The sequence below is a fragment of the Alligator sinensis genome, unplaced genomic scaffold (genome assembly GCF_000455745.1).
Source record: "Alligator sinensis unplaced genomic scaffold, ASM45574v1 scaffold1352_1, whole genome shotgun sequence".
NCBI classification, from domain to species: domain Eukaryota; kingdom Metazoa; phylum Chordata; order Crocodylia; family Alligatoridae; genus Alligator; species Alligator sinensis.
This window is the reverse complement of record NW_005843148.1, coordinates 290,890-308,397: the sequence shown is the minus strand read 5'-3', so window position 1 is coordinate 308,397 and position 17,508 is coordinate 290,890. Positions and strand designations below refer to the sequence as shown.

The 17,508-nt window shown below is 66.3% G+C and overlaps 2 protein-coding genes across 3 annotated transcripts in view; both read left to right on the top strand.

Moving 5' to 3' along the window:
• Nucleotides 1-17,483, top strand: part of PHLDB1 (pleckstrin homology like domain family B member 1) — a 28,224-nt gene extending 10,741 nt beyond the window's left edge. Inside the window, exons 6-20 of one of the 2 annotated variants that reach the window (XM_025194033.1) lie at nucleotides 1,606-1,761; nucleotides 1,889-1,999; nucleotides 2,257-2,346; nucleotides 3,365-3,493; nucleotides 6,789-6,953; nucleotides 8,073-8,189; nucleotides 8,456-8,558; nucleotides 9,634-9,678; nucleotides 11,012-11,312; nucleotides 12,777-12,867; nucleotides 13,042-13,188; nucleotides 13,579-13,798; nucleotides 13,978-14,063; nucleotides 14,743-14,772; nucleotides 16,096-17,483. In XM_025194033.1, the coding sequence (XP_025049818.1) occupies nucleotides 1,606-1,761; nucleotides 1,889-1,999; nucleotides 2,257-2,346; nucleotides 3,365-3,493; nucleotides 6,789-6,953; nucleotides 8,073-8,189; nucleotides 8,456-8,558; nucleotides 9,634-9,678; nucleotides 11,012-11,312; nucleotides 12,777-12,867; nucleotides 13,042-13,188; nucleotides 13,579-13,798; nucleotides 13,978-14,063; nucleotides 14,743-14,772; nucleotides 16,096-16,254 (1,950 nt within the window). In that variant the 3' untranslated portion in view covers nucleotides 16,255-17,483. The other variant, XM_025194032.1, reaches the window with a different exon arrangement.
• Nucleotides 17,045-17,508, top strand: part of HYOU1 (hypoxia up-regulated 1) — a 23,895-nt gene continuing 23,431 nt past the window's right edge. The window contains exon 1 of the mRNA XM_025194031.1: nucleotides 17,045-17,144. Within this exon, the coding sequence (XP_025049816.1) occupies nucleotides 17,045-17,144 (100 nt within the window). The remainder of the gene's footprint in view (nucleotides 17,145-17,508) is intronic.

The following is a 17,508-nucleotide window of genomic DNA, read 5'->3' as shown; positions in this document are numbered from 1 at the left end:
CATTCCCAGCCGCAAAGTCCAGTGCTTGGCATGGGCATGTGGGCATGGCAGCCCAGGAAGGGAGCATCCAGCAGGGCAGGTGCTGAAGGTCTGCGTGGGGATGGAGCGCCCTGGCTTGGGCCCTGCGACGGCCCTGTCGTTAGTCCAGCTGCAGAGGTCCTGGCCACAGCCCAGCTCCTGCACTGTGCCACTGCGCTTCAGCTGGCAGGACCTGCAGCTGTTTCATGCCCTGCTCGCCTCGCTCGGCCAGGGCAGCCTGGCCTGGTCTGCCTGGTGTGGGGGCCCGTGCATCGTGCATGGGTGCTGCAGGCCTGGCCAGTGGCCAGAGCAGCCCCGGGGCTTCAGCAGAAGCACGTGGCTGCCCAAGCGGACGGGGCACCCCTGCCGCTGGCGTGGAACATGCGGCCCTGTGTGCACCCAGCCTGCCCCAGAGGTGCTGTTGCATGTGATGCAGAGCAGGGCAGAGGCTTCAAGCCAGGCTCAGCCCTGCCCCAGGAGCATTGTGCCTCCGTGGGCCTGCGACAGGTTATCTTGGCGTAAGCTGAGCACTGCAAGATGACGGCTGCACTTGTACAGCCCCCACACGTCACCCTGGGTGGCCGCCGGCCCTGCCAGGCACTGACAGACTCCAGGGAGGAGTGGACTGAGCGCCACAGTCCAGGCTCTGCACACTGATGGCTTGGTGCCCAGCCCAGCCTCCAGCCCTTTCCCAGCGGTGCGCACTGCGCCCAGGGCCAGGGCTCTGATTCAGCTGCCAGCAGGCGCTGTGCAGGGATGGAGCGAGGTCTGGCTTGGGCTGGGGGTTGCTGGAGGCTTTGAGGGTGGTGGTTAATGGCGTCTGACTTGATGGGTCCTTGGGGGTTCGCTGCCCCCACGGGATCGGCTGGGGTGGATTCCATGGCTGACCAGCACACACTCCCCCAGTCCCAGCTGTCTTGGACAACGCGCTCCTCTGGCTGCCCAGGCCGGCCACCTTGGTGCTACCCCAGCCCCGCCGAGCCCCCTACCCCAGGGGCTGCACTTTGCCCTCCGCTCAGGCCTTTTCCCACCAGGTCGCCCTGGCTCTGCCCAGCCCCCTTGCCGGGATTCCCTGTGCCGCGCTGCCCCAGGCTCCCGCTGCCCGCGCGACTTTGCTGCGCTGCAGGCTTGGCGGGTCCTTGCCCCTGGGTCTGTGCCCATCTGAGCTGAGTCGAGCTGGTGCTGCCTGGACTGGACAGAGCCAGGCTCCCCCACGTCCCCAGGCCCTCCTTGTGCTGTGGCATTAGCAAGACACAGGCAGTGCCCTGTGCGATGGTAGGGCTAGGCAGAGGGCAGAGCAGGGGGCGGTGACATCCAGGGCAGCTTTCACCCCTCTGCCTGGCAGTGCCCCAGCCTCGTGGGCACTGGCAGGGCAGGGAAGCAGTTGACGTGCTCAGTGCTGCCCCGGTGCTACGCAGGTGTGGGCGGCCCACGGAGCCTCCCTCCCTCCCTCCTGGTGCAGAGCCGGGCACTGGTACCCTCAACCTGCCTGCCCGCCCGCCCGCGGGGCCTGCCCCGTGGTGGTGTCCCTAGCAGGGAGGTGGGTGCTGGGCTCCAGGGGCTGAGCCCCTGCCGCTGTGTTTGAAGGAGGCCGAGGCCCTGGAGACGCAGACCAAGGTGTTCGAGGACCTGGAGTTCCAGCAGCTGGAGAAGGAGAGTCGCCTGGAGGAGGAGCGCGAGACCGTGAGCCAGCAGCTGCTGCAGAGCAAGGCCGAGTGTCACCGCAGCATGGCCAGGAGAAAGGTGTGCACGGGGGCTGGCAGGGCAAAGGAACGGCCCTTGGCCTACGTCCACCCGCGGGGGGTCTCTGGCCTGCGCTGCTGCTCCACGCTGGCGCCTGCTGCCCGCTCACCGGCTCCATCTTCTGCAGGAGCGCGTGGCCGCCCTGGAGAGCCAGGCCAGCCAGATCCGGCTGCAGGCCGCGCGGGACTCAGAGCGCCTGGCCACTGAGAAGAGCACCGTGCTGCAGCTGCTGCACAAGGTAACGCCTGGGGCTGGGGCCAGGCCTGCCCAGCGCCATGCACCAGCCCAAGCTGGCGGGTGTGTCGCTAGCGCTGCCCACCGCCAGCCCTGCACGTGCCTGGGCCAGGCCCTATGCCCAGGACTGCCGGCAGCTGCTGAGGGCAGGGCGCTGACAGGAGGGGCTGTGGGTGGGGGGCAAGGCTGCCTGGGCTTGGGGACAGGTGCTGTGGTGAGCGCTGACATCTGTCCCTGTCCCTTCCTGGCTGGTGTGTCCAGGAGAAGGAGAAGCTCGTCTCCCTCGAGCGTCGCTACCACCTCGTCACTGGTGGCAGGAGCTTCCCCCGGACCTCATCCGCGCTCAAGGAGGTAACTGCAGGGTTCGGGGGACTGGGGGAGCTCCTCTCGGCACCGGCCGCCTCACGCCACTGAGAGCCGCGTGCTGTGCTCGGCCCAGTGTGACCGCGGGCATTGAGGCTGGTGGCCGCCGGGCTGGGACATGCTGTGCGGGGACGTGGCAGGGGCAGCACACCCCTTCCCGGCAGGGATCCTGCTCCACACATGACCAAGGTGGGGGAACTGCGAGCACCTGGAACCAAGTTCAACCCCTGGTCAGGGCTGTCCTTTGGCCTGTGGGTCTGCCCGGAGCTGGAGCTGGGCCCTGCTCCCACCTTGCCCACAGGGCATGAGGGGCTGATTCCTGCCCGATGCTGGGGCTGGAGCCTCGTGGAGGTGCTGGGGAGTGAAGCTGCAGCCTGGCAAGCTGCATGCATGGTGGGGTCTGTGGGCAGGCAGCCAGCGCCCCTGGGCTCAGGGAGCTTGCGGGTGTGCACAGGGCAGATTTGGGCCAGCAGATCGCGTGTGGCCGCCAGGTTTGCTCATCTTGAATGCCAGGCGCCCACCTGGGCCAGAACCACGTGCCGTGAGCCCTTGCCCCTGGGCCGGGGGACCGGCAGGCCTGTCTGGCGGGTGCCGGGGTCCTGGCAGATCACGCGTCCAGAGGCACCAGCAGGGGCTGCGTCTTGCTGGTCCCTCCCAAGGCTGGGCTGACGTGGACCCGTCCGGCCCGCGTGGAGGAGCCGGCTCTGTGCTGCAGGGAACTTGGGCCCTTTGGCTCCTTGCTGTGGACAGTTGGGCCCCCTGGGTCGAGGGGTGCCCAGCCAGCGGGGCACTCATGACTGCAGCATGTGCTTTTCCCCGGGGGTCCCCATCACAGCAGGCTGTGTGCTGGGTGCCCTGGCCCAGGGGCTGGCCAGCTACTGGCGCCTTCCCCTAGGCTGCATCGCCACTTGGTCTCTGCGGCACCGTGGAAGGGAAGGGGCTCTTGGGGCTGTTTGGGTCTTACGATGCGTGTGTCCACTTTGCCCTCATGACCTTTGCCCTCCAGCAGGACACGCTTCATATCTCAGAGCACTATGACCTGCTGGAGGAAGCTCAGCCCCAGCCCCCCCTGCCCGGAGCCGCTGCTTCCCCAGCTGCTGCTTCCTCTGCCCGCTCCTGCCCCACGATGCAAGAGGTAACGGGACTAACTGCACGTGCTTGCTCGCTCGCGGCCCCGCTGCCTGCACACAGCAGTGCCAGGCTGCTGCCCGCTCCTGCTTGTCCAGGGCCAGGCAGGCTGCCCCTTCCCCTCCGTGGGCTCGTGCTGCCTCGGGTTCACAGGCCCTGCAGCCAGGCACAGATGTGGTCCTCTCCAGGGGCATTTCTGCTCTAACAAGCCAGTAATTCCCCTGCACCCTCAGAGCTCCTGGGCTGCAACACAGACAGGCCCAGTGGCTTCTGGCTGCAGCTGCTCCCCGACCTGCCCAGCTGCGCCTTCCTCTCCTCTCCTTTGCAGCTGTGCTTTGCCCTGTTCCCTGCTGCGAGCCCGCTGCACAGAGCTGGCCGTGCGTCCCACAGGCTGTTCCCTTGCAAGTGCCTTGGGCCTGCTTCCCACCCCTGCATGCTCCCCGCCAGCCTCCTGTCCGCTTCTGCTTCTCTGAAAATCTCGTAAGGGCTGTGACGGGGGCGCCGCATGGCACTGTCTGCACAGGCTGGCCAGCACGGCTGGAATGCTCGCTGGCAGGCTTCTGCCAGTGCCAGCCTGGTTCTTTGGCAAACCTCTTCCCTCGTGACACTGGGCAGCAGATGCCTAATGCTGCAGCCAGCCCACATGTCAGCAGGGAGCCAGACACTCCTGGGGTCAGCATGCCAGTGCCCCCAGGGTTTGGGTCTGAAGAGCTGGCTGTAGGAGCGGCTCTGTGGCCAGGCTCCCCAGAGCTCCCTGCTGCTGCTGCCTCCCCGTGGCAGGTGTTGGGTGCTCCTGGGGGCGGCATCGAGTTTGGTGTGTACAGGTGGCCGTGCACTGTCTGGGGTTCCCTCTTCCCTGCATTCCCGGTGAACGTGCTGCTGGGCAGCCAGCCTGGCACTAACTGAGCTGTGTTCAGATGCCAGAGGAGCGGCGGGCGCCTGGTCTCAAGCTGCCTTCCCTTGCATTGCACCCAGCAAGGGAGGGCGGCCCTGGGGCCGTTGGCACAGGCCTCGGTGCTGCAGGAGCAGCTGGACCTGGAGGCTGGACTTGGGGGAGGTGGCCTGACTCGGGGACCCTTCCGCCCCAGCCAGCGGAGATAGCAGTGGCAGCAGCACAAAGGCCAAATGCCCTGTGCAATGGTAGGGCAGGCGGGGAGCACCCGCCCATGGGTATTTGGACTGTGCCCTGCCAGGGGCTGCAGCTGAGACAGAGCCGGGCAGACAGCAGTGGGGCCAACAGAGACTCCCGGTCCGGTGCCCAGGCTGTGCCCTGCCCTGCCCTTCCCTGGGGCACCCTGGCTGCTGGCAGGACTCTGCTGTGGTCTGAGTCTGCAGTGTAGACCTCTTTGGCTGCATGTGGGGTGGCAGGCTGGGGATTTCCCCGGCCAGAGGCCAGGAAGGGGGATATGGCAGGGAGTCCAGCTGGGCTCATGGGACACCTGAGGCAAGGGGCTGGTGGCGCGCAGGGCTGTTGGTGTTCGCTGGCCTGTGTCTAACTTTGCTCCTCCTTCTCTGCCGCGGCTCTCCAGGAGTACATGAGGCTGTCTGACGTTTTCAGGTTCTGCAGCACCGTGTACGGCCCTGGCCTGGATACTAAAGCTTCCGCTGCTGCCCCTGCTGCTGCGTGCCGTGCGCTCTTGCTTGCGGTACCTCCCGTGGCCACCGAGGTACCTGCTCCGAGCATGCTCTTGTGCTTGCGAACCCCCAGCCCCTGGCTTGCTCTGCCTGAGCAGCTCCCAGGGTCGCTACCCTCTAGGGTGAGCCTGACCGGTCCAGGGAAGGCAATGCCTGGCACTCCCCCTCCCTGTGCTCCCCTGGCTACACATTGGTCTGGGCTCGGGGAAGACTCTCCCTTGCACTGATGGTGGCTGCAGCAGCTTCATCTCCTCTGCTCCCCTTTACAACGGGGCCTGCAGTCTCTTGGGCAGCAGCCTTGGGGCCTGGGGACAGAGGAGCTGATGTGAAATAAGTTAATGTCTCAGTTGCTTGCTTCTGGGGGCTGCAGTCCTTTGGGTGGGCTGGGGGCTGCATCCTGGGGCAAGGCACATGGGAGCAGCCCAAGCTCAGTGGGGACGGGTGGTGGGATGCCATCAGGCAGGGAGCCCCGCGCCAGGGCTGCAGAGCACAGAGGTGGCTCCTCAGAACCACATGAAGTGCCAACTCCATTTGTCCTGGCCTCTCTCCACCCCTCTTGGCAGCAGTAAGGGGTCCCCCAAGTCAATACAAATAACCAACAAGGGCAGGCCCAGGCCGTGCAGCTGTGTACCTGTGGGTCCACACTGCCAGGTGGCGGGTGGGCAAGGGATGCTAGCCAGTTACATGGGCTCCGTGACCTCCACGAGAAAGTGAAATGCCCCCAGGATGGCCACTGTCCTTGCCGGCCGGGCCCCCATTGCCCCAGCCTCGGCGTTTATCTGCTTCTCCTCTCTGCCCAGTACGTGACCATTGAGCAGCTCTCGGGGATCCTGGGCAGCGCCAGGGCCAACCCAGTGCTGGCCCCTCCTGCTCCCACCCCGGGCTGCCACCCTGCCAGCTGCGCCCCTCGAGCTGCTTCACCTGCAGGCTGCCTTCCTCCTCCTGCGCTGCCTCTCTGCTCCTCCTCCATCTCTGCAGAGGTTTGTGTCTGTGCCCCCCCCCCCCTTGTCCCTCCACTCTGGGCTCTCTGTGGGGAACAGCAGCTGCTGGCAGGCATCGGGGCTCATGGCACCCGAGAGGAAGCTCTGATGGTGCCAAGGGTGGATCTCGTGCCCCTGCTTTGAGCCCATTAGGTTGTGACACTTCCAGCTCCTGGAGAGCACGCGGGCCAGCCAGCCCCGCAGCCCCCCGGTGCTGCTCGCTGGCTTTGCTGCAGCCTTGCAGTGTTAGCGTTGCGCCGTTGCCTGCTCTGGCAACGCTCCCCACACCTGTCAGATGGAGCCGCGGGCCCTGGGCCCAGCCCTGTCAGTTGGCGAGACCTGAACGGGGCGGCTTGGGCTGAGCATCGAGCATCACAGCTGCTGCTTCCCCAGCACGTGCCTGCTCCAGCTCGGTGTGAGGGCCATGGGGCCTGGCGCCTGGAGCTGTCCTGGCAGAGTGAAGCGCCAGGCCAGGGACTGGTGACAGACAATGGTTCCTGTGCAGCGGGATGGGACGGGATGGGATGGGCTGGCTCGGGCGGCCCCAGGCAGCACTGGTCCTGTCGCGTGTGGGGAGGGCTGGGCTGGGGCAGGGCTCTGCTGGTTTTCATTCTCTCTGTCTGCGTCTCTGCCCCTGCTGTTCCACCCTCTGTCCTGTCTTCTGTCTCCTGCCCCCTCTCTCTTCAGATGAAGAAGCAGCTTGCAGGGAGCCCGGGGCAGCTCCCGGCCCTCGATTTAGAGAAGTGGTACGAGGAGGTCATGGCTGGCATGGAGGCCTCCTCCCCTGCCTCTCCTCCCTCCTCCCCTCCTCCTCTTCCTGCTAAAGCTCACTCCTCTCGAAAGCCGCTCCAGGTAACTCCCTGTGGGGCAAGGCCAGGGCCAGGGCAGTGCTGTCAGACTACGAGCTAGGGAGGCCTGAGTCTCTGCAGGGGTGGCGGGATGGAAAGGAGATGGCCCCAGGGGCCAAGCCCTAAGGACATTTGCGGTTGGCTCTCTCGGACCGGGAACACTCCGGCTGGGGTCGTGGCTTGGATCTCCTGGTGCCCGGCCCAGCCCGGCACACCTGTCACCTGGCTCAGCTGTGCCTGCTCCGGGGCGAGGCTTCTCCGTGCCATGTCGCAGACTCCTCTGGCATCTGCTGGGTGCCTTGGCAAGCTGGCTCCTGCCAGTGGAGCCCCAGGCTCGTCTCGTCTGAGCCTGGAGCTACTTGTGACTCCAGCACCAGGGCTGGCATCTGGGCGAGCCCTGCTGGGGAGCGAGAGCGCGCAGCCACGGCTGGAACCTGTGCGGGGTCCTGTGTGAGGGTGCATGCGCCTGAAGGCAGGGCTGGCTCGCACGTGCGCTGGCGGGAGCTGGTGGTTGTGGTTGGTACAGAGGTGACCAGCTCCTCCGTGACTCTCCACCTGCTTGCTGGGCACCTCTGCACTCCATCGCTCTCCATGGGCTCAGCCAGGGGATCGACCAGCTCCTCCCCTGCAGTGGTGCAGACCCCCTTGGCTCGGACCGCGGCAGCTCCAGGCCACTTGCCAGGGATAAAGGCCCCATTAGAGAGGGGAGTGTGAGGCAGCCAAAGGCTGCTGTGCCCACGCTCAGCCGTGGGGACTGGGTCTGCCTGGAGCAGGCGTGTGCAGCAGCTGGTCCACTTGGATGGGCCAGGCCTCATGAGGCAGTGCGAGGCAGGAGGGGAAGGCTGCCGTGCCTGTGCTCCTGCCGCTGGGGCCGATGGAGCTGCCGCGTGCCCCACACACCTGGGCACAGCGCTGGCTCCAGGCCTGTCCCCTCGGCCAGCTCCTGCTCAACCCAGCGCCCGACAGTCCACCGCAGCCCTGGCATTCTCCGCGGGATGGGGAGGCTCCCATGCCATGAAGCTGTCATCACAAGGATGCTGGGGGGGCCCTCACTGGTGAGCAGGTGCCAGGGCCTGTGCCCTGTCCTCCAGTACCCATCTGAGTCGCAGTGTTTCCTGCCCAGGTCTATCGTGCCAAGCTGGACAGCGACAGCAGCAGCTCGCTCCCATGTGCCAGGGTTGGGGCCCCGTCATCCTCCCAGCTCAGCGTGGCCACGCTGGGACGCAGCTCCTCGCCAAAGGTACTGGCTGGGGGCTGGCGTGTGGGGGACACAGGAAGCACTGGCTCAGTCTTGCCCTCCTCACAGCACGTGGTCTGGCCCGTTGCTTTGGGAGCTGCCCTGGGACTCTCGGGCAGCCGGTGGGACCTGAGGCCCTGTCCCCCCCTGGCAACCTCTGCCAGTGGGTCTGCTCTGCCCCAAACCATGGTCATGGCCTTGTGGGCAGGGCAAGCCAGAGGCCTGGGGTGGGTCAGGCAGGGCATCCTCATCCTGCCTCTCGCCCCCAGGGCCCCCTGCACCCACAGAACAGCACGGGAAGCCTGCCCCGCAACCTGGCAGCCACGCTGCAGGACATCGAGGCCAAGCGCCAGCGGGCGCTGCAGCAGAAGGGTGAGTGCCTGCACCCAAGCCTGGGCACCCTGCCCAGGGAGCACTCAAGCGACACCACGGCCGGGCTGGGGCTGGAACCTGCTTCCTTGTGGGGCGGCAGGGGCCCCGCCTGTCCCCAGCGCTCGGCCCAACTGGCCCTTGGCATGTCCCTCCTGCGAGCCCCAGGCACTCCATCCCCTTTCCTCTGCCACAATGGGCACCCCCCACCCTCGAGTGGAGTGCAGACAGCCCCTCACCAGGGCTGGGCACGGCTCCACCTTCCTGAAGGGCATGAGCTTGGCCCCGGGTCCCTGTGTGCTTGCACAGCTGGTGCAGCAGGAGCAGGGCCGGGGGGTCCGGGCAGGCCAAGCGCTGCAGCCCCAGCCCCCTCAGCCTGAGCACTGCGTGCTCCTCGGCACTGCTCTGGGGCTGGGGGAGGAGGAGATGCACACGATCCACAGTGATCCCTGCGGGGCTGTAGCCCTTCCTGCCCCCAGCCGGCCTCGGGCTGGGTGTCGGTGGCCCTGGGATGCGCTCAGCTCTGCCCCGTGTGCCCAAGCCCTGCTGGGGCCCGGGCCTGTGTCCAGCATGCTCTGAACCCCACCTGGCCCCTGCCAGTGGGGCTGAGGAGCAAGGGGGAGGCCCAGGGCAGGCCTGCAAACAGGCCGGGTGCCCTCGGAGTAGCTGACCCGGCCAGGGGATCCTAGGAGGGCTGGGGATAGGACTGGGGCCGTGGCCAGGGCTGGGCGTGTGGCAGGAGGGGTTTCCCACTGATGCTGCAGTTCAGCTGCGCTGGGCACCGTCGGCCCCGTGCTCGGCAGGAGAGGCCGTGGCTCTGCCCAGGGCCCCAAGGCCAGGCTTCCTGCTGCCACAACAGGGCTGCCGTTGCCAGTCTGCCCAACCATTGTGGTGTGGCGTGGCGTGGCGTGCACGGGGGCTCTTCTGAGCTAGTGGAAGGGCTGTGAGGCCAGGTCCCAGGGGCAGCGCTACTAGCCCCTGCTCCGCTTGTCTCCCGACCCCGTCAGGGTGGGCAGTGCCTCTCTCACAGTCTCTCGCTTCTCCCTTCTCTCCACCTGACGGCGCGGTGCGTCTCCAGCCGGCTCGCTCCCCGCGGAGCCCTTGCAGCCAGACGATGTCTCAGGTAGACACCTGGAAAGGCTTGGCCTCCCAGATGCGCCCGGGCAGCGGCATGGCTGGCTGTTCCTTGAAGGCACCTGATACCCTCTGCCAAGGGGGCACAGCCAGCCTGGGCCTGGCTGCGTCCATGTGTGCAAGTGTGTGCTGTCCCTGTGCTGAGCTGCCCTGTGCTGTGTGCCGGGGCTGGAGGGATGCCTTAGCTGGCCCCTGCGCATTTGGGGCTGGTGCTCTTCAGGCCAGCAGCCTTGCTCCTGTAGCCCCGGCTTCCCCATGCTAGAGGCGGGCCTGAAGGAGCCCAGTGCATCCCATGCCCCTGCCTTGCTCAGGCCTGTCCCCTCTCCTGCCCCAGCATGTGCTGGAGCCCTTGCAGGACCTTGGCTTTGTCCGTGTGCCTCCTGGCAGCCCTCCGTCTCCCAGGCCTACGGGGCCCCTGCTAACTCGGAGCACAAGGAGCATGGGGCTGGCAAACCCGGCATTAGGCTGCTCCCACCGTGACTGCTTTGCCCAGCTCTGCACCCGCCAGACTGACGCATGCACCTCCCTGCTGTCCCCACTCCTCACGTCTCTGCAGGCAGAGCTGCCCCGGGGTGGCTGCTGCAAGCTGTGGTCCTGGAAGGGCACTGTGACTGCGTGTGCATCTGGGGTGGGGGACTGCCTGGAAAGGCAGGGTCTCTGCTGGGAAGAGCTGGGCTCCAGTGGCACGGGGCCAGTGTGCTCTGCCAGTGCTCAGCACCATCAGACAGACCAGCCTGGCCCAGGCTGGGAGCACAAGCTGGGACCAGGCCATGATGTGCGTCCCTGACACGCAGCAGGGGACTTGCCTTGCTTCCGCACCTGGTCATAACCGCAGCTCCCATCTCATCCGCCTCCATCGCACTCACTCCACTAACTGCAGCGCTCCGGCCAGGCCAGGGGAGGGGGCACCTCCCGGGTGGGGCTGCAGGAGGGGGTCGAGCCCTGGCGGGGAGTGGCGCGTGCCACTGCGGCTGCCCTGCCGGGTGGATGGACAGACAGACAGATGGGGCACAGACAGACTCCCGTGCTAGATCAGGGACAGGCACTCTGGCTGGCAGCCGCCTCTCATGCACGCACACATGCACAGATCGGCAGGATTGAGGATGGCACCAGGATGGAGGCCGGCCGTGCCCTGCTGGACGGTGCTGCCACAGGACTCACCCAGGCGGGAGGTGCTGCCCGGCCATGCACTCCCTACGCTGCTGATCCTGCCCCGCACGACTGAACATGGAGTCGCAGATGCTGCAGCCCCCTGTGCTGTGCCGTGGCGCTCCCGGTGCTGCCCTCCCCGGTGACCTGCCCTCTGTTCTTGTTCCCCGGAGCTGCAGGTCAGCAGGTGATAGAGGAGCAGAAGCGGCGCCTGGCGGAGCTGAAGCAGAAAGCGGCAGCTGAGGCGCAGTCCCAGTGGGAAGCCCTGCACGGGCCGCCCCACTTCCCCCCACCCTCCTACCCTCCGTTCATGCATCACTCCATCCTCCATCACCACCCCCCGCACGGCCTCGGGCCCCGGGCTGAGGACCCCGACCATGCCTACGACACGCTCAGCCTGGAGAGCTCGGACAGCCTGGAAACCAGCGTCTCCACTGGCAACAACTCAGCCTGCTCACCCGATAACATGTCCAGGTAACCCGGGCCTGCCCCACCCTGCCCCAAGTGGCAGCCCTGTGCAGGAGAGGGGTCCCTGTGGCCAGGGGCAGCCGCTTGGCACTAGGCGAGCCCGGGACCCCCTTGCCCTGTCGCACCGCAGCTGGCCCTGGAGCAGTGTCCACACACAGCCGGGGATTCCACTCCCTCCCAGCCCCTGCAGACCGAGGCGTTGGCAGGCTGTGCCTGTCCAGGCTTGCTGTCTGCCGCTGGCTCTGGCTGTTGCTCACGAAGTGCCGGTGCCAGTCAGGCGGGGGCAGCCATCTCTGAGCATCTTTGACACCTCATCCCAGCCGCTTCCATCCTCCATCCCACGTGCACCACCACGCTCTGCTCTACACATGCTGCTGCTCAGGGCTGTCTGGGTTGCTCTGCAGTGGCCAGCAGGCCTGCAGAGCCTGGCCCAGCCCAGCACCTCTGGGAGCAGGGGACTGCCCAAGCTGCTGCTGTCCTTGGAAAAGACATGAGTGCTTGGGCTGGGAGAGGCAGGTCTCGCAGCTGCCAAGGCAGGAGACATTGGAAAGAGGCCTTGGCTGAAACTCAGGGCCTTGGGAGCATGAGAATGAGCCTAACAGGGTGGGATCCCCCAGTGCAGCAAGGGACGCTACGCACAAGCAGCACTGTCCGCCCACACCTGCTCTGGGAGGGTGCCGGTGCCCATGTCTGCCCAGCTTCTGGGCCCAGCTGGGCATGCACGCAGAGGTGCAGGGCTCCAGGTGCCAGTGCTGGTGGCCCTGGCTGGCACGATGCCTGGGAGCCTTGATGGCAGTCACCCCCAGCAGTGCTGGCAGTGACCCCGGGCTGATGGACTCTGAAACGTCCCAGCGTCTGCATGGGAGGGCAGCGTGGGGCAGGCCTGGGAAAGCCCCGGGGCAGGGGCGCATCTCTAGTGATTCTAAGGCTGCAAACCGAGGGCGCCAGAGAATGTGCCCAGTGCCGGTGCTGCAGCATGGCCCGGCCTGCGGCAGGTCCTGGCTCTGCTTGAATGAAGGGAATTTCCCTGGATGGACTCTCTGGCGCCTGTGCTGCCCTGGGGAGAGGGCACATGGGGCAGGGTCCTGTCCTCCATCCATCAGCAATAAGACCAGGACTCGCAGGAGGGTGTCAGAGGCCTGGGCGCTCCCTGCACGCTGTCAGCTCTCTGGGATGCCTTCATTCCCAGAAGGACAGGTGGGGGGGCAGGCAGGTTTGGGGTCCTAGTCTCTGAATGCAGCTGGGGCTGTTCTCTCACAGCAGAAGCTGCTGTCTGCTTGTCCTGGGGAGCCCAGGTCAGGGAGGGACACATGCAGACCTGCTCCCTTGGCTCTGAGCCCTGGGCATGGGCTCACCTGGCCTGGCTGCTCAGCCTGTGCCCAGGATGCTGCTGGCTGTTGGAGTGGTTCCCAGCCCTGTGGAGCTGCTGGGCTCCTGGCCAGAACCCATGGCACCGGCTTTGCCTTGCAGTGCCAGCGGCATGGAGGTGGGGAAGATCGAGGAGATGGAGAAGATGCTGAAGGAGGCCCACGCGGAGAAGTCCCGCCTCATGGAGTCACGGGTGAGTGGGGCTCCGTGCCTTGGCAGGGCGGGTGTGCTCCACGCAGCCCTGCTGCGCCTGCACAGTGTGGTGACACGCCATGGGGCAGGCCCCTGCACATGCACACATGCTGGGAGCCAGCGGCCATGCCCAGCAGCAGCGCAGCATGGGCTGAGCCTGTGGCTGTCTCTGCAGGAGCGGGAGATGGAGCTGCGGCGACAGGCCCTGGAGGACGAGCGGAGGCGGCGGGAGCAGCTGGAGCGGCGGCTGCAGGATGAGACGGCCCAGCGGCAGAAGCTGGTTGAGAAGGAGGTCAAGATGCGGGAGAAGCACTTTTCCCAGGTGAGGCTGGGCAGGCGGGGGGGGCCCAGCCTGGCTCTGGGCCCGCCTGCCGCCGCCGCGGGCGGGGAGGCCCCAGCATGGCTCTGGCCCAGCCTGCAGACGCAGCCGCGTGGCCCAGTCCTCTGGCCTGCTCTGCTGCCGTCTCAGGTGAAGCTGAGCACAGAAGATCCAGGGAGGCTGGGGCCACGTGGAGGTGCAAGTCTGGGCTGCCGTGTGTGGGGGAGAAGGGGAGGCTGGGACAGGTCCAGACATCCCTGGCTCTGGGTGCCCAGCAGAGCAGAGCCTGCCACACTGGTGGTCCCCGAAGGCTGGAGCTGGAGTCTGTGTGGCCCCAGGGGTGCTTGCTGCATGGACTGAGCTGGTCCTCACCAGGCGGTGCTGCTTCCCCAGGCACGGCCCCTCACCAGGTACCTGCCCATTCGCAAGGAGGACTTTGACCTGAAGCTGCACATCGAGTCCTCGGGCCACAGCGTGGACACGTGCTGCCATGTCATCCTGAGTGAGAAGATGTGCAAGGGCTACCTGGTTAAGATGGGCGGCAAGATCAAGTCCTGGAAGAAGCGCTGGTTCGTCTTCGACCGCATGAAGCGCACAGTTTCCTACTACGTTGGTAAGAGCCCCATCCACCGCCCGCACCTCAGTCCGCCCCTCCCTGCCCTGTGGGCATGCGGCAGCCCGAGCCCTGGCGCTGGCTCCTGCGTGGGGATGCGCAGGCCCGGTGGGGCGCTCCCTCTCCTGCGGCCTGTGAAGCCCAGTGCTGACCGGGCCCCTCCCGTCTCTCCTGTGCAGACAAACACGAGACGAAGCTCAAGGGAGTGATCTATTTCCAAGCCATAGAGGAGGTTTATTACGACCATCTCCGCAGCGCTGCTAAGGTGAGGCTGGGTCCTGCCCTCGGCGCGGGCTGGGCTCAGGCAGGTTGCATGGTGCTGTCCTGCAGGGCACTGAGGTGCGGGCACCCTGTGGTGCTGGGCAGACACAGCAAGACCACGGTGTAGGGCTGGGGATGAAGCTTTGTTGCATTGCAGCCCAGAGCCAGGGGGGGCGGGGCAGCGCAGGGCCCTATGGAGTCCTCTGCGGCGCGTGGGGCCCGGGCCACGAGCCAGGCAGAGCCACGTGCGGGAGCCTAGCCTGTGCTCCCCCGACCCAGGTGCCAGAAGCGGCCTCTGCGTTGCCCGGAGCTTGCCGGTTGCTCCTGTCACTGACCTCCTGCCTTGTGCCGGGTGCTGCTGAGGGGAAGCCAGAGGGCGACTCTTGCTGGTCCTGGGAGGACCCTGCCCCCTTGCTGCCAAAGGGCATACGAGCTGCCATGTTACTGGGCGAAGGGGCTGCCAGATGCTGACGCGTTGTGGGGGCCCGGCCTAGCCTGAGGACAAGGGCAGGGCGGTGGAGCACCACGTGGCACCTCGCTGACCTGGCCCAGGATGCTTGGGTCCTGCGGCACAGTGCCCAGGGCAGCCTGGGGCAGTTGGGGAAGAGGGGCGGGCTGGACGGCACGACGGCGCCAGACTCCCCAGCTCTGTCTCTTTCTCCTTTTTCTCCTCCCCTAACCAGAAAGGACTTTTCAACCTCAGCCTAGCGAATGTACGTATCCACCCGCGCTACCACCCGCGGGCTGCACTGGCACTAACAAGGCTCTCGCCCCGCGCCCGTTAACCCTTGGCTGCCGGGTACTCCCTAACCCATGCTGTGATGGTGCTAACAGCAGGGCCCTCCAGCTCCCGCAGCAAGCCGGGTCAGGACTGAACCCCTGCCCCGTCTTGGGGATGGAGCATGAGGCACAGGCAGGACACAAAGGGGCTGCATGAGAGAGCTGGGCAGAGGGCTCCAGCAGCTCCTAGCCATTGCTGCTGGCCTCAGCTAACCCAGGACTGAGGGCACAAAGTGCCTGGCCAAGCTCCCCTTTCTGGCTGCAGGCCACAGGGCTGTCCCAGGGAGCAAGCCCCTGCCAGGTGCTCCCAGCTCTTCCATCCCTATCATCCGGAGCTGAACAGCCATGTCCTTCTGGCCTCAGCCTGCCAAGCACAGCAGGCCTGAGCCCAAGTGCTCCCCTCTGCCACCGCACAGCTCAGCCAGGGTTGCCAGCCGCGTCCGTGTGCCAGGCCCGAGTGCCAAGTGGTTCTTTCTCCAGCCAAACGGAAGGGCTGCAAAGGCTGCCATGGGAAGGAGCCATGCATGGTGCTGCAAGGAGGGCTGGGGAGCGAAGCTAAGCAGGCAGAGCCCATGGCGCACCCAGCTGCTGCACCCCAAGCTGCAGTGTGGAGCCGCTGCTGGCAGGACAAGACAGGCAGACAGCTTGTGGGGGACCCTGTGTCCTGGGGACAGTATGCGAGGTGCATAGAGCCTCCTGGCAGCGTTGCTGTGGTTGTGCAAGCTGCCACTGTTGTCAGGCCAGGAGCACGACCTCCAGGAGAGATGCACCTGGCCAGCCGCACCCCTGCTCCAGCGTCCCGGGGGCAGGTCCCTGCTGTGCTGCATGGAGCTGCGGTTCTGCCGGACCCCAGATTTGCCCTTCTCATTAGGGCAGCTGCTTGAGGGTGCAGCAGGGGCGTCTGGGCACAAAAGAGCGGGGGTGACCATCCGGGCACTTGGACTGTTGATGGCAGCTCACCCTGCGCGCAGTGCAGTACTGGGGCCCGTGCGCAGAGCTGGCTTCAGCATCCTGTCACCATGTGAGGACACTGGCCCCTACCAGCCACTGGCCCGTGCGCTGCTCCAGGGGCCTCGGAGCCAGTGGCCTGAGCCCGTTGAAGCAAGAGCCCTGTGATGGGATCTTGCACTGGGCGGCTGCCTCTAGCAGCGTGCTCCCCCTAACAGCCTCCGCTTGGCTAACAGCTGCTTCTGGGCTGTGGCGTGGGACCAGGGGCTGAGAGACTCTCCTAATCGCCTGTCTTCATTTTCTTCTAGCAATTAGCAGATATCCTCCCCACTCGCTTCCGAAGAGAGGTTTGTCTCCGTGTGCTTGCCTGTCCCTGCCTCTTTTTCTGGTGTGCCAGGTGCCTTGGCCTGGCTGCCCCTGGTGTGTGTGTGTGTGTGCATGCGCTGGTTTTGCACAGGAAAGGTTGAGCCTTGCTGCGTCCTAGTCTGTGCGCTCTGAGTACTGGTCTCCGCTCTGCAGCAGTGTGCTGCTGCCTTGCACTTGGCTTTCTGGGGACGGGGCAGCAGAGCACCCTTTGGGATGCTGGCCCCACCGCTACAGCCACGGCTGTAACAGCATGGCGATCAAGGCACCTTTCTGTTAACTGGTCACAGACACGCTGCATCCCCAGGACGCTCTGGGGCTGAGCAGCTCCCCCTGGAGCAGCAGGTGCTTTGCTATCAGCTGCGATGGGGTCAGCTGTGCAGGCTGCAGTGACAGGCTAAATGGCACGGTTCCCTTTGGCACCCGAAGCTTGGCAGGAGAGGGGTAGGGGTAGGGGTAGGGACAAGCAACCACAGCCATTCCTAGAAGCAAAGTGTTGATGGGATAACGTGTCCCTGGGCTTCAGGACCGTGTCCCTGGGTGGGGGTGGACTGAGCAGAACGGGGGTGCTAGGAGGGAAGGTGTTGCCTGTCCCGTGGACGCAGAGAGCCGGGCTCGGGCCCCACGCAGGGCCTGCTTCTGCCCAGGTGTGGCCTTGTGTCTGCCCAGAAGGCAGCGGAAGAAGCTGGGGCCGAGGCAGAAGGGCCATGGGGTCACAGGGAAGAAAGGGCTGCAAGGTTGGCGTGGTCAGGGCTTTCCTGCCTCTGCTCCAGGCAGCTCCTGCAGCACATGGGGAACACGGCAGCCAGGGGTGACAGGTGTGTGTTGCGCGGTGGGGAAGCCAAGGCCACATGCAAGGCTGGGAGGCTCAGGCCCCTGCTTGCACCAGGCATCATGGGCTGTGCAGTCAGTGCCTGCCTGACTGGCGTTGGCACCGCCCCCCACGTGCCTGGCGCCTGCCTGGGCAGAGCTGCGGGCACGTCCGACAAGCATGGTCAGTTATCCCCCAGCGCAGCTCCCACGGGCAGGCACGGGCTGCCCTTGTCCCGGGGGCCTGACCTGGGCCCAGCAGCCATCTTGCTCTTCAGCCAAACCCTGCTCCCATCAGTGCAGACTCCTGCTCGCAGCACGCCCGGGCGCTGAGTGCAGCGCTGGCTCCGCGCCCCACGGCCTTCCCCGGGCACGGGCCCACAGGCAGGTGGCACCGGAGCCTGGTCCCTGCTGCCGGCATTCACGCCTTGGCGCCCTCCTTGCCCCAGAAGCAGAGCTTGGTGTCAGGCCGCGCGGCAGCGTCAGGCTGGGCGTCTCTGCGCTTCCTGCTCGGCTGCGGCCCCGGGGCCCGCAGGAGGCCTTGCCCG